This window comes from Notolabrus celidotus, chromosome 3, assembly GCF_009762535.1.
Source record: "Notolabrus celidotus isolate fNotCel1 chromosome 3, fNotCel1.pri, whole genome shotgun sequence".
In the NCBI taxonomy this organism is placed as follows: Eukaryota; Metazoa; Chordata; class Actinopteri; order Labriformes; family Labridae; genus Notolabrus; species Notolabrus celidotus.
This window is the reverse complement of record NC_048274.1, coordinates 36,773,008-36,796,005: the sequence shown is the minus strand read 5'-3', so window position 1 is coordinate 36,796,005 and position 22,998 is coordinate 36,773,008. Positions and strand designations below refer to the sequence as shown.

At 41.1% G+C, this 22,998-nt stretch overlaps 1 protein-coding gene across 1 annotated transcript in view; it reads right to left on the bottom strand.

The window, feature by feature from the left end:
• Positions 1-22,998, bottom strand: part of si:ch211-186j3.6 (neural-cadherin) — a 351,776-nt gene that overhangs the window by 103,083 nt on the left and 225,695 nt on the right. The window contains exon 27 of the mRNA XM_034679695.1: positions 22,515-22,729. Coding sequence (XP_034535586.1) covers positions 22,515-22,729 — 215 coding nt within the window. The remainder of the gene's footprint in view (positions 1-22,514; positions 22,730-22,998) is intronic.

The following is a 22,998-nucleotide window of genomic DNA, read 5'->3' as shown; positions in this document are numbered from 1 at the left end:
GGATTTTTTTCATTTCAGGCTCAAGTCGTTGAGCCTATCAATACTTCTCTATTCTTTGGTGGAAAGATTAGGCCCACAGTTATCTTCCTTTAAGTTGAATATTATGTCTGAAAAATATTATCAGTGGATTTGATGATCATTGTAGAATGATAAGAGCTCATGGTAGGAAGTATCAGGTCGTAACTCCACTTAGAATAGAACTGGGAAAACGAATAACTCCCCTAAACAACTGTATTCAAGCTTCTCACCACATTTGAACTCATCATGATGATGTTTAATTTACCTTCAACTAATACCTAAAGAGCTTACTAGCTTTTATACCGTCAATTTTAATAGGGCTTCCAATACCACATTACTACTTTCAATTTACTAGAATTCTTAGAAAGTTTGGGAGTGCCATGAAGGAGGATGACTGTCCTGCACCAGCAGCAGCAGCAATTGAATGTTGACAGACTATTTCCAACCTGAAGACAGGTGAAAGTATTGCATTAAGCCAAACTTCCAAGCAAACACATAATTCTTTGTGTAATGTAATACCTGTTAAATTCTACAATCATTGTGGGGCGCTGGTGGCCTATCGGTCTAAGCGCCCCACATACAGAGGCCACAGTCCTCGTCCCAGGGGTCGCCGGTTTGATTCCCGGCCGCGACCATTTCCTGCACGTCTTCCCCCACTCTCCACTCCCCACATTTCCTGTCTCTCTTCAGCTGGCCTACCTAAAGGCTGATTTATACTTCTGCGTCTCCGCTACGCCGCAGGGGCTGACGCAGACATGAGCCCCACATACTTCTGCGTCGGTGTGTCCGTGTCGCGCAGCAATTCTTCGCCGAAACGCCTGAGGGCAGTGCGGTCTCTCTGATAGCCGGCCGCCTGCTTCCGGTCCCGCTACGATCTCTGTTTACTTTTCCACAGAGTTTCAGAGCGTGTTATGTTAATCTACAGCTGATACATGTTGCTGTTTATCATACAGACATGATTACATGAAGAATAGAGAGGAGGAGATGAAATACACGGCCGATGTGCGGCCGATGTCCGGGATCCCGGAAGTGTTGTAAATGCGGGAATGACAAAGCCGTCGAGCGGACCAATCACAGAGCTTGCGGTCCGCGTCGGCTCTACGGGGAGTTACATTTTGGAGGAGGTGCACGTCAGCTACGTGCGTAGGCCTCGGCGTAGGTACGGGAGCTACGCGGACCCCCGGTGTAGGGTACGCCGTTGATTCAACGCAGAAGTATAAATCAGCCTTAATAAAGGCGAAAAAGCCCCAAAAAATATAACTTCAAAAAAAAAAAATTATGCAATCATTGTATCCTTGCTCACAAATGATTGGATTTGAATGATGTAAGTCAACGCCATAATGTTCAGTCATGAAAACCATGAGACTCAACTGCAGTATTGATAAACTCAAACATTGCTCATTTTCAGGTTTGGAAAAATGTGGAATCGGTTACTCAAGGTTTTGATTCCACCCGATACAGACCTGTGCCCTGCTTCACTAGCATTGGGAGAACTTGTTTTGCAATGGATTGGACTAACAGACTTGTCTCTGTGTGAAAGTCCCACACTGGGTCTTTAATGGCAGTGTTTAATAACGTTGTCACCTCCTCAGATGATTTCATGTCATGAACTTTGCCACATTTTCACCTTGAGTTGGATGAAATGAAGTGTTGTAGAGCACATGGGATACTGCTCTTCTCTAATTGCCTTGTCAAGGCTGAGATGTGCCTTTGTTACGGGTGTCCCACACTTCATTATGCTGTCTCTCACACCGCTAAAGAAAATAAAATCAAATCCCTGGGATGTAATTTTTCAAACCACAGTGAGAGCAAGTTTGTTATTAGCATGATCTCCTCCTTCTGAACTTTTCTTCAGTAACCTACGTGTTTTCACCACGCTGCAGGTGCAAAATGAGATCCTTCTGCACTTCAGACATGATCCCATTAATTTCAATATATACACAAAAGCCAGACTCCGGACCAAAAACAGAAGAAAAGATTCATTATATCAGTGAAATCTAAAGCCTCCCCTCTTTGTTTAACTAATTCATTGTCGTCTTGTGCTTCACACTCCCACACATCTCAGTAACCTCATTCATTCCCTTTTCTCATTTACTGACCCACCTGGGAGCTTCACCATTTTGTCTTCTTCATCTCACACATCTCAGCCTTTCAATTTCCACTCCTCAGCGAGCTCTCTTCCCATCCTCTAGGGAATTACCTCCTTTCTTGAACCCCAAAGTGTTCTAATGCTATCACCCCCAACCTTTCATGTACACCCACACTGAGACAGCCTGATGTATCAGAGGGAAAAAAATACCTTTTCAAAGCCGAACACCTGTACTAATAAATATTTTCAAATCAGTCAGGACAAGTGTACACTGAATGCACACAAGAGCAAACACACTTGGGCACTATAAGAGCACAAAAAAGAAAAGTGGTTCTAAGTCAGATTGACCATCGGATTATCCAGCACAGCTACGCAGCTTTCTTGTAAAGATTGACGTGACATTTTCCCAGGAGATGAAAACAGACCTAAGCGTCCCAGGAGGAGCACAGGAGAGAAGTGAAGCAGCGAGACACAAAGGGGAAGGAAGCAAAGGGGAGCAACAAGAAGCTGTTAAGCCAGAAAAGGCAGGATGAAATAATGGAGAAGAGTGGGGGGAAAGGGGGGGTAGAAGAGCAGAACAAGTGGTGGTACACAGAGGAAAGATTAGGAGTAAGTATGACTCAGGACCCTGTTTGGTAAAGGTCGAAGATATGAGATGACATGGTGACAGGTGGTATGATGGACAGAGAGAGAAAGGCAGGAGAAATGAATGATTTAGACCAAACAGGAGGCAAAAAACCTAAAAATCACAGAAGGTTATGAATGAAAAAGATGGTGATGGATCACAAAGATGATAAATAGAGAGCAGATGGAGACGGAGGAGGCAAAAGAAAAGATATGAGGACAGACAAGGTTGTTCTTTGTTGATAGATTCATTTAGTTTGGGTTATTTGGTTAGCAGTATCTAAATATGAGTAATTTTATGTTACCAGCAGTCCTATTTGAATCATGTACAAAGTTTGACAAGTGGCCTTTGTATTTTATTCATATCTATCCCTTCCACAGTAATGAATAAAACTCCATGAGTGACTAAATTAATGTTAAAAGAACATGTTTGAGCGCTCTCTGAAGAGACTCAAACAATATATTTTTTTCCTGTTGACAAGTAGCCTCAGCTTTTTATGTTCACCAGCCTCTGTGCTGCATAATTTAATTTTCCCAACAGCTTTAAGGCAAGTGGAAAAGTAACTCTTATTTAAGAGTAAGTTTTTGAAATCTCTCTTTATATGCAGTTTAAGAAGTGGACTAAGATGCTTAACTTCCAAAGTAAAGTCACTGCAAGAGTCTTGGGCCTGCAGATGTTTGGACAGCCAGCAGGGAAGTGACTCGACTGTTTGCAGAAAGTTTAAAGGAATGCAAACTAGAAAAAAAGACGATTTCAACTCAATGTAAAAATAAATAAATAAACCATAGTGCATATTTCTCTTCATTATTGCTTGCTCGAAGTTACTTCGATTCAGCAAGATGTCTATTCTAGTCATTTAGCCCCCAGAACTACTTTACCCTGAACTAAAAGGTTCCTGTGCCCCCATTGTTATCTGGGTTTCGACCGCGGGCTGAAGTCCCGGGTAGATTGTGCAAATTAGACCAGTGACGTATGGAGGGGAGAGAAAGTAAATGCACTACACCACCAGACCAGTAGAGGGCAGTACACAAAGAGGAATGCCAATCATCACAGATGACACTATAGAAGCAGACGGACAGGCAGGTATCATTATGAGCAACACAACAGTTAGCCTGTTAGCATAAAGAGACTCAGCTGGCTCTGTTTTAGATGGTGCTATATTTCATCACAGATGGATTCACTGAATCAACACGTGAGAGGAGATAAGCGTGAGTAGCAAAGACGTTTCAACACGGCTTTAAAATCCTTTTGAACTCAAAAAGCCGTGGCAGAGATTGGCAGGTGTTTTGGTTTAAACAGTGACCCTGTTAACTGGAGACTCTCAGCCGGATGCATCCCTCATAAACGTCTTTAGACGATCATTAAATATCTGATGAGGATATTTTGAAATCTTAATAAAAAATAAACTAGTTTGCATTCCCAGGAACTCCCTCTGTGTTTCAACAGCTGTGCAAACTCCACAAACACTGACACGTTCAGCTGAAGGTCTCCAGTTTACAGGGTCACTTTTAAAACCGGAACACCGGGAGAGATGCATTCACGGTGGGCTGAGAGAAGACTACTGTTACAAGCTGCTAAATCAAGAGAATCACAGCTTCTTCTTTTGAAAAGTACACACACATACAAAAAAGATAGAACAAATAAAAACTAATGAAAGAAAGAGAAATCAAGTGAGTCACAGATGTGTGTGATGTTATTGTGGACGGAGGGAGGAATAAAAACACTGCGGTTAATCTACCAATCAGACACATTCAGCATTGCAGGCCCTGCCCCTCGAAAGTCCTGGGACCTTTCAAAAGTACTACCCCCCTAGCAGGGGCTTTTTAGGGGGGAAACGCACGTAGTTCCAGGGGAAAGTTCCTCTGGTCGAAAAACGCCTTTTAAGACCAATTTTCTTTTCATGTCATTGCAGCTAGGTCACCTGCCTGCTTCTGACCTGGACTCATGAACTACTCCCTTCTTCACTGTAAATAGATGATAAAGCAGGGTATGCCTCAGGGTATGGCTGCCAGTTGTGAATAGGTTGCTACCACAGCAGTCATGATTGTGGCAAAGCACAACTTATTACACAGCCACATTTTGATTGTTTGATTTTATTTGTTTTGTTACACTGCAACATTCAAAGCAACAGTCTGATATTTCTCTATAGCAGCCCAGTGCTATGAAGGGAAAACACAGCTGATCAGGCTGTGGCTGTAATCACAGACTTTAGCGAGCTAACTGTGAACATATCAATGCAAGAAAAGAGACAAAAATTGCACAGAAAAGGAAGCAGAGGTTATGACACACACACACATAAAAACATGTTCTATGCTCATTTAAAGATGACAGAGTTAACTTTTGTAATGGCTGCAGCTCAAACTTTGCATGTATGCGACTATATTTGGAAATATAATCATTTTAACCCATGAACAAACAGGTAACATCACTCTGACTACATCCATTCATAAGTATAATGGGGCCTGTCTGATCGTGGCTAACTGAGTGTTGCGCTGATCCAATTAAAATGATCAGGTATCTGCCAGACATGACCAACATCCATGATTAATACACATGCTTTTAGAACTAACACAAGTAAGTACAGCCATAAAAAGCATGCAGTTTATCGTCCCTGTGGATAGCTTAATATTGAGTTAAATGGAACTATTACAGGAGTACACAGACACAGACAAACAGGAATGGATAAAGAAAAGGCCTGCTGGGAGTGCAGCGGGCAGGCAGGTCAGCTGGGAGCTTCTTCGTAGGGGTCTGCATGCCTTTTAATGCTCTGGATCTACCAGGGTTAGGACAAGACTTTGCTCTTAAAGGGATCGTCCACATGACCGGGCTTCTTTTCTGCTACTCATACGTAATTCATTACCTCCTAGAAAGAAAGAATAAGAGGGCGAGAGTGTATGAGATAGTACCAGTTTGTGCTTTGTGTGTGAGGAGAGCCTGAGCTCTGACAGTGTTGGAGGCTCTTAAATATGAAAAATGTCCTCCTCTTCTGACGGCCTGAGGATACGCAGGAGTCAAACTGAGAGCATATGGACTGCATAAACAGCATTACAAATCACACTGCTACACACATACACCCACCCTCGCACAGATATATACGCTAATGCCTGCAGAAGTCAGCCTGTGTACGAATCAGCAGGCGATGCAGCGAGAGCAGAGCAGAGAGCTTCTTGTGTAAACGATCTGTCAGCTAGCTAGCCAGCCCCGCAGCCGACGCATATTGGATCTCCGCATCCAGCAGCAGTTCCTTTCTGAGCTAAGCTGGGAGGCACTGCTACATAACAGCTCTGTGGAAATTGAACGTAATGCCAGAGTGAATCTGTGTGTTAGTGTGTCTTCTTTCTTTGATGTACATCCCACAATCCACCTCTCATGCACTGGCGGCAGATGGAAATCTATCTAACCATATAAAAGGTTGTGAAAATGTCCCTTTCAGTACAGACAAAGACTAAATAAACACACACACACACACACACACACACACACAGACACACAGACACACAGACAGACAGACACACAGACACACACACACACACACACACACACACTTCTATCTAAACCCCTGCCGGCAAACTTTTTTATTCTGCAAGGCAGTTGTGATTACACAAATTTAATTTGTTTGTTAATTTGTGTATTGATTGGACAAGTGTTGGCCTCCGGCTGGAAGTCTTAGCTTGTGTGTGTGTGTGTGTGTGTGTGTGTGTGTGTGTGTGTGTGTGTGTGTGTGTGTGTGTGTGTGTGTGTGTGTGTGTGTGTGTGTGCGTGTGTGCTTGCCTGCAAAAGCACCTTAGAGCAGGTCTAATGCTTCCAGCCATGTTTGCCATTCACTGTTAATTCTACAGGACACGAATCAGTGTGACAATTATTCCCACTGACACAACAAAGATCAAAGGATGCCACTGCTGATCACAGCAGGTCTTCACAATGCTTAGTAAGCTAATTATCTTCTGTGTAGTACCTGGAGTATTGTTAATAGTATTTCTATACTGACATCTCTTTAAGGTTTACACACCTGAGCATTACTCAACAGTCTCTCAGCAGAGAGTATGGATCATCATGGTTTAAAAGAGTAAAGACTGTCTATAATGTTGAACAATGTAAGTGTGGTTACAGTGGACAGTGTTCTGGACAAAATGCTTGGCGGGCACATCCATTTCCTTGACTTTTTTGGTTGCCTGGCAACTTGAAGGTGAAAACAAGCCTCCAGGAGCTTTTCCCAAAACACTTATTTCAGTCTGCAGATGGGAATGGTGAGCAGTTTCCTTTAGTTTCTTTAGTTTCTATAACACAAAGTCCATAAGAGTTGGGACGCTGAGTCAAATGTTGATGCAAATCATTTGAAGCCTATATTATACTGAAAATAGTGAAAAGACAACGTATTACATGTTGAAACAGAACATTTGTATTGGCTATCTGACTGCTTGTATTAAACACTGTGGGCCTGATCTACTAAGATCCCAAATAACGAGCGCTAATTTGCGTGTGCAAATAATCATTTTGCACGTACTATTTCTGGGCGTGTTGCGGGTGATCTACTATGACTGCGTGCGGAAATGATAACAAGTGCAAAAGTGGTGCGAACCGCCCTATTTTACGAGGATTTTGCGTGTGCTATCGGCTGTCACCATGTAGAGTTTGAGAGAACAGAGTGGTCTTAAGTGATAAATGAAGTTTGAAGACATGGAGTTGGAGGTTTTAGTGGAGGAGGGAAATAAACACATCGGTGAACTCCAGCAGAGACATCTCAGCGTTTGAAACGCGATTTGGGAGGCCATCTGTGAAAAGGTGAATGATGTGAGAAAAAACAGAAGATCTGCCGATGAAATAAACGCATCTACTCTACTCCAAAACACAATCAGTGTTTTGATGGAGTTTAGAGAGCAATTTGATGAGGCCTAGTCTGCCACTCTTGCTCTAGAAAAGTTAGGCGTCACTTGGATAAAGACAGTCGCCTCACTGACGCAGAGAGCAACTTTCGGGTGAACGTTTTTAATGCCTGATATCATCATCCAGCAACTGTCCCAAAGATTCACCAGCTTAAATGCAACTGTTAACATGTTTAAGGCAATTCACCCCAACACACTGCTGCAAGCACGAGATGAGGAGTTACGCAGAGCTGCCTGGCGCAGCTCAGTGAGCGCTCATTCTCCAAGTTAATACTAACTAAAAACCCCTTGATGAGCACGATGGGACAGAATAGACTGAGTGGACATGTCATGTTATCTATTGAGAATGACAGATCAAAGAAAATGGACATACAGTGCATCGTGGACAAGTCCGCGGAGCTTAAGGCTCGTCCAAACAGTGGTGAGTAGGCCGAGTACTTCATATTGATTTTGTGTTTGTATGTGAACATGTGGGCCGCTGTGCCAATTGTACTAAACTTTATATCTGTTGATACAGTGACCTACTGTGCTCTCATTAGTTGAAAAAGTTAAAGTGGGTGTCAGAATGATGCGGTCGCTATCCGTGGTGCTGAACTGCTTTGAATTTGTGTTGTTTTATTATTATTATTTTGTTCTCTTGGTTTGATTGACTAAAACATGTAGTAATGCTTGTAAGCCCAGCTTTTGCGGGCATGTTGTAAAGCGATGTTATGATGAGCTTTGCAGTGACTGCAGCCATGTGTGTGTAACGCTGTGCCAGTTTGCACCTGCCTTTCAAACGTGCTAAATATAGACGCAAAAACAGCGCTCGCTATCTGCTTCAGGTTTGATAGATCACATTGCGTGTGCTAAATGATTACATTTGCATCTCCTCCTCCCAGTATTTTGTGCGTTCTGATGATCTACATGTATTCTGCATATTCATGAAGGCAAACACGCTAAATGATTTGCGAGTGCTATTTTGCTCATTTGAAAGACGCAATCCTCGGTGCTCCCGGTTAGTACGTCAGCTTTGCGTGCGCTATCAAGTTTGCACGTGTTTTTATACACGCAAACCTTTAGTAGATCGGGCCCTGTGTGTAAAGTGAATGATGGGATACATCACGGACATTCATGGAGATGTACTGTGATTCACTGTGCTGTCCAAACGCACGGCTAAACTCACGGCTAAAGTCACAAGCACAAACTTGTCTTAATCTCTTTTTTGTAGTGATCCAAAAACTGATTAGGCTCAACTCACAACCATGAAATCTGTGTTGTGGCTTTAAGAGAAATCAAACAGCTGATTGACTAAAGGCTGAAACAGTTCCTGAAGAGGGTCCTGATGGTCATTATGAATGTCATCTGTTTACAGGCACAAACAGCTCAGTGATTGGCTGGATCTATATTTGTGATATCATGATCACGTATTGTAAATATTTACTGTATTTACTTTTTAAAGGAATAATACACTCAAGAATAAAATACATTATTTAATTAATCTGATGGAAGTTCTCATACTGCTCCTCTGTGTTGGTAATATGACTGAACTCAGTGCAGAAAAAAATGTAACAAACACAAATCTCAGAATAAAGTGACTGTGAGATTAGAAGAGCCATCATGTCAAACATTTCTAACAACATCTATGGGCATTCTAAACTTAATGAACAGCATGTACAAGTACATTTAAATAGAAATAGTAAATAGATTCAAGGAAACAACCAATGTTCTCATTTTCCCTCAAACACAAGAGGTCAGCTCAGGTATGAGTATTATTAAACCATACACACACACACACACACCGGATACACCAGCTGTGTGTTAGGACCATGTAATCTCTTCTCCCCCAGCAGCCAAAGATTGGGTGCAGTGCTCAGCTATGATCCCATGGTGTGTTTGTTTGTGTGTGTGTGTGTGTATGTGTGCCTTACACCTTCTCTGGACCACTCAGCAGGGCTGGATTGGTACAGCTGCCTTGCGGCAGGATAAAGGGAGGATGAGTGTGCAGCTTTGGAAAAGCAAACAGGCATCTCAAGAAGAAGCTGAAGGTCCATGTGTGTGTGTGTGTGTGTGTGTGTGTGTGTGTGTGTGTGTGTGAGTGTGAGTGTAAGTGTGAGTCTGTATGAAGCACAGGGGAATATAATCAGACTCAATGTGATGCATCACTTAACAAGGTCTAATATCAGGGTGAACAATGTCTCTCTCTCCGTTTTAATCTCTCTCTCACACACGCACACGAAAAAAAACAAACACACACACACACACACACACACACACACACACCACACACAGCTACAGTGTAATAGTCAATACTGGAGGTACAGCTTCTCGTGGTACTTGACATTCATGAATGAAAAATCAGTTCACCACCTGACATGTCTCTTTGTCCTCTTTTCTCACCTATGTACATATCTCACCTCTCTTCACTCCAGCTCCTTCTCTGTTCTCAAACTAGTGTTGTAAAATCCTTTTCAAACTACTCTTTCAACGTGTAGTCATGCCACTGGAGAGGCACGGGGCAGCTCTCTTTACTCAAGACACATTCATAGGACTGTAGGCTTTCAGAAAGCTGCCGGTTGTGTTTAGGAAACACTCTTTCTGTGATGTGTGTGGGTTGATTAAATGTAACACACAAAGAAACACAGCCAAAACCTGCTTTACCCTGCCTAGAGGAAGTACTGAGATCATTAAGGTTTTTTCAACATTGACACTGTATCTGGAAACTGTTGTTTAGACCTTCCACTTTTATTTTACAGTGCAGAAAAATAACAGATGTTGAAATAATTGATATTATATTATTTTGTTTTATAAATCCATCCTAGTCTAGCAGTTAATAACTGGATTTAACCAAGAAGCAACCTGAAGCAATTAGGAAGGTACAAAATAACTGCAGTTCCTAAAGTGTCCACTCAAGGATGGCTGAAAAAGTCAAGTAAACCCCATTCAGTCACAAACGCCATTTTAACATAAAGTTTAAAATGTTCACAGCCTGGAAATAAAAAAAGGCTTTTGCTCTATGTGGCTCATTTATTCTTCAAATAAATGGTAATGGTGAATGGATTGGACTTATAAAGCACTTTTCTAGTCTTTCTGACCGCTCAAAGCGCTTTTACACTACTCACATTCACCCATTCAAACCTATTTACTCACTGATGGTAGAGGCTGCTATAGTAAGGGACCATCAGTTAGCATTCACACACCGCTGAACAGCGGGAGCAATTTGGGGCTCAGTGTCTTGCCAAAGGACACTTCGGCATGTGACTGCTGGAGTTAGGACCACCAACCTTCCGACTGGAAGACGACCTACTCTACCCACTGAGCCACAGCCGTACTCACTGTACAGAGGTGACTTAGTTATAATGACATACTATACAAGAGGCTGAGAGCCCACCTCGACTCCACTTCCATTTGTGTGTTCAGATTGATTGTAAGTGAGGTTGAGTAAGAATTTCCAAAATGGCTCCTGTGGTCTTTGGGCTTTACAAATCTTATACAGACTACACATGATTTACACAGCCTGTGGGTTCAACTTGTGTCACAACTTATCAACATAACTGCTTGTGTTAACTTTGAATCAGTCCAACACTCCCAGTCTCACCTTCACTGCAGAGTACTTCATTTTGGGAATTCAATTAATTGCACATTTGTCACACCACTAAAAAAGAAAATATATTAAAGCTGGCGTTGGTAATCAGATTTAGATCCACTTTTTGTCATACTGGTTAAAATGATCTTTATGTCCTGATGGTAATCAATACATGATGTGTTCCTAAAAAAGAGTGAAAAAAAACTGCTATCTACAGCCGGAGTAAACCTGGGAAAACACTAACCAATCACCGTTTTTTGGCTCCCCAAATTTTAAACCAATCAAATCCCGTCCAGCCGTTCTGCCCTCCTCCTGCGCGTACATTTCCCAGGCGTGCACTCCTCCGAGTCCCCGTCTCCTGCCTCTACTTCCCCTGACTCTACTGACTGCCCCTCTCGCTCGTCCTCGGGCCTGTCCCCTCTGACCTGATGAGGTGCTTTGCTCAGGACTGTAGTCCGGATCAGAGTCTAAAAAGCTCTCACCAACAAGCAGAATAATTAATGACGTTCAGTTTTAATAACCGGTCACTGTCGGCCGTGATCACGCCAACCAACAAAACAACAATCAATGATTGAATGAATGAAAAACTTCTCCTCTTGTCTCTCCTCTCTCCCACTCGCACACTCTACACCTCTCGTGATGCCTTCACTGACTGTCAACACTGTAGGAATTAAGAACATCTACACTGAACACGTTTAACAAACAGGAGAGCTGTTACAGTATTATATATGTGTTATAACTTTTCTCCTGATATCGTGTCACCGGTACAACTGGATAATGCTAGCATGATAGTTGTGAGTACTAACAGCAGCCATGTTTGTTTGTGTTTTTAACTTTCACTATGATAATGTTTTGGTGAGGACCGGTTTTGAATCAGTCACGATCATATGGTCGAGAATCAGCGGCGCTCGTGCATGTGAGCAAGGGCGTCGTTTTGGAGGAGCTCTGAGGGAGGAGGGGAGGGGTTAGACGGAGTCATGAGGAAAAGCTACATTCAAATTCATGCTGGTTTTCCGAGACTACCAACCCCAGCTTTAAGGTAAGGCCAGTATCTTAATTGTGTTGTCTTGCCTCTGTTCCCTTAAATCCATCAGTCTCTCACATCCAAGTTGAAGTCATGATTAGGAGCTGTGCAGAGAAGAACTTGTTCATATGACATTTATGTGAGTAACATGATACTGTAATTCCACCACAAGTTGTGATAGTTTCTTTTCAAATTCAATAATGCCATAACAACTACAGCTATTCAAAATGAATTATTACTTTTTACATCAAATGGAAAACTACAACATAAAATTAATCACCATTAATCATTTCTCCCTCCTCGAGGTAAAGGGCATGAATGTAATGGTGAATTGTAGTCAATGTGCAGGAAGGAAAACTTTGTCCACTGCAAAGAAAAGCTATTCTCAGAAAGCACCTAACCAAACAACATGCTACTACTACTAAAGGTGCATTTTGACCAAGAGCTCTGGGGTCTTTTATCCCCCAGAACTAATTTACCCTGAACTAAAAGGTCCCATTGTTGTCTGCGTTTCCACCACGGGCTAAAGTCCCGGGTAGATTGTGCAAATCTGGCCGGTGACGTATGGAAAAATAAAAAGTAAATGCACTACACCACCAGACCAGTAGAGGGCAGTAAAACAAAGAGGAATGCCATTCATCACAGATGAACCAGTTGAAACTCACGTAGTTCCGGGGTAAAGCTCCTTGGATCGAAAAACGCCTTAAGCTAAGCTAGCTACAAGCTAGGCACCTGGCACCTGAAAAATTAGTGACCCAGGTGCAGCTCACGTTAGTTCGTCAGATCAAGGAGGAGGTGCTCCATACAAACAGCCAAGGCTTGACTTTAAATCCCTGCCAGCTCCATGATCAGTAAGCCAGGAAGGACTAAACAGACTGATTGTGAGGAATACTGTTGAAGACACACTTCCCATGTCAGCTGTTGAGTCTGATGCTGCAAGCAGAAAGAAGTCATGCTAAAGCTACTTCCCCAAGTAACTAAATATTTTTATGATGAAGGGACTCAGTCTGTTACTTTTTGATCACAGTAACTAGTAATTGTAACTTATTAATTATTTTCAGTGACGTGCCCAACACACACTGACACACTCAAAAGATCCTCAGTATTCAATTCATGTCTTGTTGTTTTTATTCATTTACTTTCGGGAGTGATTCAGCCCATTCTTTCAGATTCTGTTTTTAATTACGCACCAATTCAATACATCTCTCCTAGTGTCACTGCGAGCAGTGGCTCTTTGAAGCCGTGCATTTCCTGTTCCCTTGTGACCCACCAATCCTGTCTAATCAAAAAGTTGTGTTTTGTTGTTTTGGTGAAGACAAGTTCAGCCAGGGAAACCAGTTTTAAGTCATCTTTACATCATGAGAATAAACAGTGGAGTATAATGAATGTTGTTCCTCTCTCCTCCTGTTCTTTGTCGTGTTTCTTGACCTTATTTGTTTGCTTTACACTTTGATTTCTAGACAGAACGGTAAGCAGAAATCATAACAGTGGTACATTCATTATTTTGTTTTACTTTTGTTAACTTCAGACCTGTATATGTTTTATTATAATCAGCTCTGTGGTTTACAAGAACTGTGAGAGTGACAAAAGGTTGATTTAACTGAACCTACAGAGTACATATAGTCAGGTCGGTACTCCCTGCGGTCTCCTTTTCTTTCTCATATCTAATAAGCTTTGGAAAATCCTGTGTGTGCTCTGAATGATTGGTGTGGTTTTACAGTTTACAGGTGGACTTCTGTAATATATGGTGCCAATATCATCTTTTATATTAGAAATCAGATATAGGGCATTCACTGTTGTTCATATCAGATACGATGGAGGTTTATTCCAGATTGCGTCTGATAAATATGTTTTTAATAATATTTGTAAGTCAGATGGCTTTGTGCTTTGGGTGTTCAAGCAAAGAGATCCCCAGCTGTGTGTACGTGTGTGTGTGTGTGTGTGTGTGTGTGTGTTGATTTAAAATAAGAGACTCAGAAGAAACACTGAGGGAGCAGCTTTACCTTGCCTTAAGGAAACATTCCTCCTTCTCATTAAGGGGAATTTTGTTTTAATAATACTCTTCAAGATCAGTTCTGTGAGAGCAAGATTTTTTTTTTACCATCATTAGATGGAAACATTGTGAACCAACCTCCAAAACAAAGGGGAAAGGTGAATTGTTATCATAAACTATGTTTTTAATTACTTTCCATTTAAGACAAGCATTGGGTTACCTTTGACCCTCTTTAACAGTCTTTTTTGTGTGCACAATTAAAATAAGTTACATCACTGATACAATCTCTTTCTTTTTTTCTTTTCTTCCATGAACCTTGTGGTGGTTTGATTGAAGACTTCTAAATTCAAGACAACTGACCAGCCAAAGAGGGAGGCATTAGTTCGGTTGAATTAGTCGAGGGCAGTTGGTTCGTCCATAATTCACAATGATAAACACCACTGCAGGCTGTGCTCAATTACCGCATGTGAAGCTGGCAGTTTGGTGATAACAGATGGTACAAGAAAGAGCTACACATCTGCAACTGCATGATGCTAAACGCAATGGAAGTCAGGAACGTAGTTAAATCCTATATCCCTCTGGGAGCCCCCTAAAAACAGACTGCGCCTTATATACACCGGAGTGACTTATGTTAAGGATTTCATGGCAGATCTGGTGGTACTAGTTAATGATGTGAACCTCAGTGGGTCATTGTATCAGTTTAAATGGTGCAAACAAGTACAATATTCATAATAGCTGTTGATAGAGGGATGCTGTTTAATCCAACCATTTTACTCATGGACAACTCAAGAGACTGTGCTTATACTACATCCAGTTTATCAAACAAACAACATTATGTTGGGGGTCAAATGGGACTAGCAGATTAGTGTTGCCCTTTACCTTCTGTCAAACGATCTTAAAATGTAGCACAGTTTTGCTCACAGCAGCCCCTCCTCTGTTTGATAACAGCACCTGAATGCAGTGAATTAAATCAGCAGAGGAACTGGGCAAAGAATGTGATCTGTGATCAGTTACACCTCAGCTATGTATCTTACTATAGCTATCTGTAACGCTGTGTTTAAATGTGTAGCTAATTATCATTGTTTGTAACTCTAAACATTACAGTATAAGATATGATGCATTGTATCTAGCATGCTTACTAACTTTGTGCTTTCCTCAGGGACCTTCAAAGAAGTTTCCTTTTCAGTTGTAATTTTCATCACAGTTATGTCATCAAATGAATATCTTGCAAATATACAAACAAAACTCCTTTTAGACAGGAACACGGCACTTATGCGGTGGGTGTGATGTCATTTCCTAATATCCAACTGGTTGATACGAAGCCAAAGTCATTAGGTAGGGTCAAAGTTCAATAAAGAAATGGTTGGCACAAGTGACCTCCTTCCACACCATTTACCAAGCCCTGAACAAATAACACCATCATTACACATTCTGTTACATTGATAGACTTAAATGTATTAACATTTTAATGCAGTTATATTAAGCTGCAGCACATTCCAGGCCTGCTGCTTTATTTGTTACATGCAGTAGCTGAACCTTGAAACAAGTTAATTAGAGCTCTAAATATGTACAGCCTGACTCTAATGAGACTGTGCGGGGACAAATCAGCCTTAACTCCACAAACCTGTTAACTCTTTCTGCTCCAGTAGCACGTGCTGACTGGTTCTCACATGCACAGAGCCTCTGACACCAGCCAAAGAGAAAGAAATAATTTTAAATTCACTCTGCAAACCAGCTTATTACATACACACACACACACGCACACATACACAGCACGTCCGGCTCTCCAGGCAGACCTCACCTCCCACACATATTACTTTGGCAGCGACAAAACAACAGCCTCCTTCCCGAGAGAGAGGACCAGTGCAAGAGAAGAAGTAGCAAGGGAGACAAGGAGGCGTTAGTCTCTCAGATTAAAACACTAAATATACCGAAATGTTGGAGACATTTTGTTCTCTGTTTCCATCTGTCTGTAATTCCTGCCTGCCGCCCTTAGTTCAACTACCTTTATTGTCTTCAAATAATATCGCCTCAGCAACAAGAGAAAAGACCCACGATTTCCCTCAAGAGCCAGAGATGTAAACCTGTCAAAGTAGAGTTTACGTATGCTTTCAGATCATTCTCACCAAAATGAACCATACTGCAAAGTGAGAGCTGCAGTATGTGTCTGTGATGTGTCTACATGAGATTCAAAGCTCATATCAAAATGTATGGCCTATCAGCCTTAACAAGATCAAAATCACCTTTGTGTTGGAACTGTGTATGAGTGGCTGTCACTGCCAAATCCTAAGGTTGTGGCAAGTTAATACAGAAAGGGAATCAAACCTGAAACAGGATTTCCTCTTTGTCTTGTAACGATCCTCAGGCTGCAGGATGAGTATAAAGGGGAACGGGAGGTGAAGTGTTGTGTTTTTCTCATATTTATTCATCTCTACTGAACATCTCAGCCTCTGCCATACCCACTGATAGAAACATATGCAATTTTCTAAAGCCATACATGCCGTTTCTAGCATAAGACTGTGCTCTTTGTTGTCCTTTCTCTTCTTGATGACCATGGTCGTATCAGAAAGTTGCACAAATAAACTAAGCTGCACATCCCAAAGAATACAGGCACTCTCTTTGTACTTCAGAATCTTAGCTGTGTAGCTGGGAGTGCATAGACAGGAACATGCAAGCACTTCTCATTGTGAGCAGCACCAACACCAACATTAGCTAACACCCTGTTTACACCTTGTAAATATCTACCAAGAATACATATGATCTGATCCTAACTCAGCGTCAGCAAGTGCTTTTTGAGTAAACTGTTGTCTAGAAAAGAGCTTTCAAGCGCTACAGCATCTTTTTTCCATTAGTTAAAGAAAGGTGAGTCTTCCATTTGAACTAGTGTTTACCTTTCATCATGAGGGCACTGGCATTTTTTGGCATACTGCGACTTCTTACCAGCTACCGTGCCTTTTAATGTCCCCTCGATATTACAGTTTCTCTTGGTTAGTCATAATTAAATCTAAAATGAATCACTTGTGGTGCATTCTACAGTCATGGCCAAAAGTTTTGAGAATGACACAACTATTAATTTTCACAAAGTCTGCTGTTTCAGTTTTTATAATGGCAATTTGCATATATTCCAGAATGTTATGAGGAGTGATCAGCTCAACTGCAATTAATTGCAAAGTCCCTCTTTAACTTGAAAATGAACTTCATCACCAAAAACACATTTCCACTGCATTTCAGCCCTGCCACAAAAGGACCAGCTAACATAATTTCAATGACACACAGGTGTCACACACATTAACACAGGTGTGGGTGTTGATGAGGACAAGGCTGGTGATCAATCTGTCATGATTGAGTGACTGGACACTTTAAAAGGAAGATGGTGCATGACACCATTGTTCCTCATCTGTTAGCCATGGTTACCTGCAAGGAAACACGTGCAGCCATCATTGCATTGCACAAAAAGGGCCTAACAAGGAAGTTTATAGCAGCGAGTAAGATTGCACCTCATTCAACCGTCTATCGAATTATCAAGAACTTCAAGGAGAGAGGTTCAATTGTTGCCAAACAGGCTCCAGGGCGCCCAAGAAAGTCCAGCAAGCGCCAGGACCATCTCCTGAAGGTGTTACATCTGCGGGATCGGGCCACCACCAGTGCAGAGCTTGCTCAGGAATGGCAGCAGGCAGGTGTGAGTGCATCTGCACGCACAGTGAGGCGAAGACTTTTGGAGGAAGGCCTGGTGTCAAGGAGGGCAGCAAAGAAGCCACTTCTCTCCAGTAAAAACATCAGGGACAGACTGATATTCTGCAGAAGGTACAGGGACTGGACTGCTGAGGACTGGGGTAAAGTCATTTTCTCTGATGAATCCCCTTTCCGATTGTTTGGGGCATCTGGAGGAAGGCTTGTTCGGAGAAGACGAGGTGAGCGCTACCATCGGTCCTGTCTCTTGCCAACAGTGTAGCATCCTGAGACCATTAATGTGTGGGGTTGCTTTTCGGTCAAGGGAGTGGGCTCTCTCACAATCTTGCCTAAAAACACAGCCATGAATAAAGAATGGTACCAGAACGTCCTCCGAGAGCAACTTCTCCCAACCATCCAAGGGCAGTTTGGTGATGAAGAATGCCTTTTCCAGCATGATGGAGCACCTTGCCATGAAGCAAAAGTCATAACAAAATGGCTCGGGGGACAAAACATTAAGATTTTGGGCCCTTAGCCAGGAAACTCCCCAGATCTTAATCCCATTGAGAACTTGTGGTCAATCCTCAAGACGCGGGTGGACAATCAAAAACCCACAAATTCTGATGAACTCCAAGCATTGATTATGCAAGAATGGACTGCCATCAGTCAGGATTTGGTCCAGAAGTTGATTGACAGCATGCCAGGGAGAATTGCAGAGGTCTTGAAAAAGAAGGGTCAACACTGCAAATATTGACTTATTGCATGAATTTTGTGTAATTCTCAATAAAAGCTTTTGATATTTATGAAATGCTTATAATTGTATTTCATTATACCATAGAAACATCTGACAAAAACACCTAAAAACCCTGAAGCAGCAGACTTTGTGAAAATGTAATATTTGGTGTCATTCTCAAAACTTTTGGCCATGACTGTATACTCTCAGATCTTGCTTTTACATCATATGGTGGCTTATATCAGGCGGTGATTTGCATGTGGCAGTGGCTCACATAGGCTGTGGCTGTAGGTGTGTGAGGGCCCGTTCATCGCCGCTTGCAGCTTTTATTTATTTTTTTATTTCAATCAATGTATGTTATGCAAGATAGCAGCATATCTTTCAGATCATGTCATTTCAATCACAACATGTTCACACTTTTCATGAATGTTGTATTTACTTCTGAATAATGTTTTTTTTTCTCAGATATGGATACTATTTTAATACAGGATATAAGTACGGTCTCACTGTCCTGATTCCACATTGGCTAAAGGTGAAATAAGTCCACAAAGTTTTTAGTGAAAAGAATAAAATAATCATTGTACTATTACCTTCAAGTTCTGTGTCGTAACTGTCTGAGAGCAGTGGCTGTTTTATTGAGTCATAAAAGTTTCTATCAGCTTTCTTTGTACTTGGAAGAAAATGCCAAAGAGGAGTAATTGGCCTTGTACTATTCATGGTTTCATTAAAAAAAAGTGTTTTATTGAAGTAGAGACAAAAACTATTTCTGAGGCGTTCAATATGACATTTTACGAACTTGTTAGAGTGGTTGCTAATGGAACAATACTTCAAAGTGGTTAATTCAAAAGATGGTATTTGTACAGTCAACTTCAGTCTCATAAGTGTCTGCAGACCTTTTTTGCGTTATACAAAGGTCCAAAGTTTGAAGAATCAATCCTAGTTAACAGCAAGAAATAGTGTTTTGTCAAAAGTATGCATGATAGATAAAGTGATTAAGAGTTACCACTAACAATCAATTACAATCCATAAACTACAAAGCTGCAAAACTACACTAAAAATTAAATTTTGTTGAATAAAAGGAGAACTCAAAGTGAACCTCTTGTTGGCATGAGAGAAGGAGGAGAGAGTACAAGCTTTCACAGAATCATGAAGACAAAGCTAGCATGAAAAGAGGCCGGAGGGGGATACACCCTGGTTCAGGGTATTTCATGTAGCAAGACTGTTAGCTGCTGCTGTGCAAATCTTGTGAGTTGCCAATCTGGCACAACTATGATTTAAATGATTAACATGTATAGGTCGGAGGACTGTTGGTGAGCTCATCTGGGCATCTTGTCATCTTGACATTCAAGGGTAACACTTTACAATAAGGGTCCCTTAATTAGCATTAGTTAATGCATTATTAAGCATTAATTAACAGTTTAATAATAGTTTAATAATCGTTACAATGTATTACATAACATTAACTAACACATTAGTTAGTGCATTAATAAGCAGTTAATTAATGTCCACTGCTCAGAGTTAATTAATACATTATTAAGCATTAATAAAAGTTACAAAACTTAATTAGTTAACCATTAGTGAATGCTTTCTGGACCCTTATTGTAAAGTGTAACACATGTATCCCTTAAGCAACACATAAATGCTAAACTGCCTCATAAGCATCAGCATAAGCATAAGCGTGTGCATCACTTTTAAGTGTCCTCTGGAAACACTTCTGTTGTGTTGCTGTCTATTTGCAGCGTGTTTTTCTAATGTATTGTGTTGTGGTCTTTGCATCGCGTTTTCTAAATGCTGTGCATGTGTTGTCAAATTGATGAAGATGTTTTCTTAATTTTCTTGTGTTTTGTCTTTTTGCATGTGTTTTCTTAAGTTGCAGTGCTGTGAGCTCTCAGGGCCACCGTACTTCTCTGTGCCAGTTGAGATGTTATCTGTGATTATCTGTTTTATTCTAAATAAAATGTGTTGAATTCTGTATATGTGTTGCTTCAACTACATTTCAACTCAATTTGCTTCAGAGTATGTGTTACCTAAGGGATACATGTGTTACACTTTACAATAAGGGTCCAAAAAGCATTCACTAATGCTTAATTATGGTTAAGTAATGCTTATGAGGCAGTTTAGCATTTATAATGTGTTACTTAAGTGATGCATGTGTTACACTTTACAATAAGGGTCCAGAAAGCATTCACTAATGGTTAACTAATTAAGTTTTGTAACTTTTATTAATGCTTAATAATGTATTAGTTAACTCTGAGCACTGGACATTAATTAACTGCTTATTAATGCACTAACCAATGTGTTAGTTAATGTTAGGTAATACATTATAACGGTTATTAAACTATTATTAAACTGTTAGTTAACGCTTAATAATGCATTAACTAACGCTAATTAAGGGACCCTTATTGTAAAGTGTTACCCATTCAAGTTTTGTAGCAGAGATCTGTCTTGGAAACTTGCAGGAGGTTGACCTTATATCAAACACCAAGGGACAGGATATGTGTGAGACATTACAACCAATTGTTGTTTAAACTGATTTCAGTTGGAAGCTTCATTGGAAGGATTATATTTGCCATTTAACTAGTTCAAAATATTCATGTTACAAAGCCTTGACGCTGAACTACAACACTATCAGGTGAACTGAAGTACTCCATCAGTTACAACTTTTGTGTTCCAGCTTAGTTAGTGTGAGGTCATTGAAACAAGATTTATTCAACACTTTTATCATATGAAAATGGATATTAATGGAATATTATTCAAACATTTTGGCTAATTTCCAATACACAAATGACACTTGTGCCCTGATGAAAAGGATACGTGTTCAGTGAGGATCACATCATTCAAATGCTTTCACCTCACTTAAAAGTCACATTCTCACCAACCACAACCCAAACAGCACTGCCACCTCCAAGAGACCCAGGCTGAGTGAGCTCCAGGTTTTGACAACAGGGATAATGCCTGCCCTTCTTGGCTCCCAAACCCCAAACATGGATAAGAAGGACAATGACAGCCAACGCTCAACACGTCATGGCAAGTGGGCACCCCCTGTCCCTGAGGTTTTAGACCCACGACAACTCCCTTGAGGAGGCTCAACAGTCAGTTCTGGTAACACAAAACCTCACCCTCCATGGCAGCTCTCACCTTCTATCATACCCACATAATGAAGGGAGAAATAAAAAGACAGAAACAGAGAAGAGTCTGCAGAGAGATGTTGGAAAAGAGGTTTGGGTGTACCCTGTATCTCCGCCTTTCCCTCCATTTCCATGCCCACTTTCATTTGGCCCCCAAAAAATGGATTTATTTTCCACATCCAATCCAACTGACTAACTAAATGATGTTAACCTGTGCGTCATTCAAATCCTTTTTTAGTATCCACAAACCCTTAGCTATATTGAAACCTCCTTACATACAGTACACCTCTGGTTGAAAGTCCCTGCTGCAGTTTGAGTTTTGTCTGGGTCTGTTTAAAGCAGAGGACAAAAGTAGCCTCATATTTTTTAATCTTCTTTGTCTTTTTACAGCAAATTGCTCCATTCTTCACCTCACCTTAAAATGGCCATGAGCTGTACTTTTTAAAGCATTAACAGCCCCCTTATATACAAAAACAATATTTTGTTATCACACAGCAGGCAGTAAATGTATACCTCTGAGATAATGCAAGAAGACCACAAAGATAATTTATGCACTCTTGTTTTGTCTGCTCTCTTCTTTAAGACTGGGGATAAAAGGTGAAGCACAGTCTCTCCAAACTCCTCTGCTTCTTTATACTGTTTTGTTCTGGATACACTAACCAGCTGGTTTAAAACGACCAAATACATTGTAAGTACAGGAACATCCTTTATCCAGTATAAGTTAAAACTCTCTGTAGACAATAAGAAGCAAGATCAGACATGTCATTTAGCTTGAAACCTCTCCTACCTATAGCTATGAAGTCCTCGTGGTCCCAGGCCTGCAGCTGGGCTAAGGGACCACTGTAGAGCAGCAGTCCATCAGCCACATCCGTGATGAACTCCAGAGACACATGGCTCTCAAAACAAGGCATCATGGGAGGAAACCAGGCATATCCGTTGCCTTGGAAACTGTGCTTGTTCTGCTGGCACTCAGGCCCCTCATACTGAGCCGGGCATTGGCACCTTGGGAAAAAAAAAAAGAAAATCGTGAGCCAAAATGACATGAATTAGAGAATATGGACGGCAGAGTTTTTTCTCTTTGTTATTCCTTGAAAACTTGAAAACCTTTTTTGCTTCCCGAAATATGAAAAGTAAGAAACACTGCTCTAACCCCAATCGCTCTCCTCCTTTCTGGAGCCACTTATTGTATGAAGGTCTTCCAACTTTTCTATCTGCTCTCTCTTCCAGTCTAGTTATTTTCTCCTCTCAGACAGCTTTCCCCTTTGGCTATC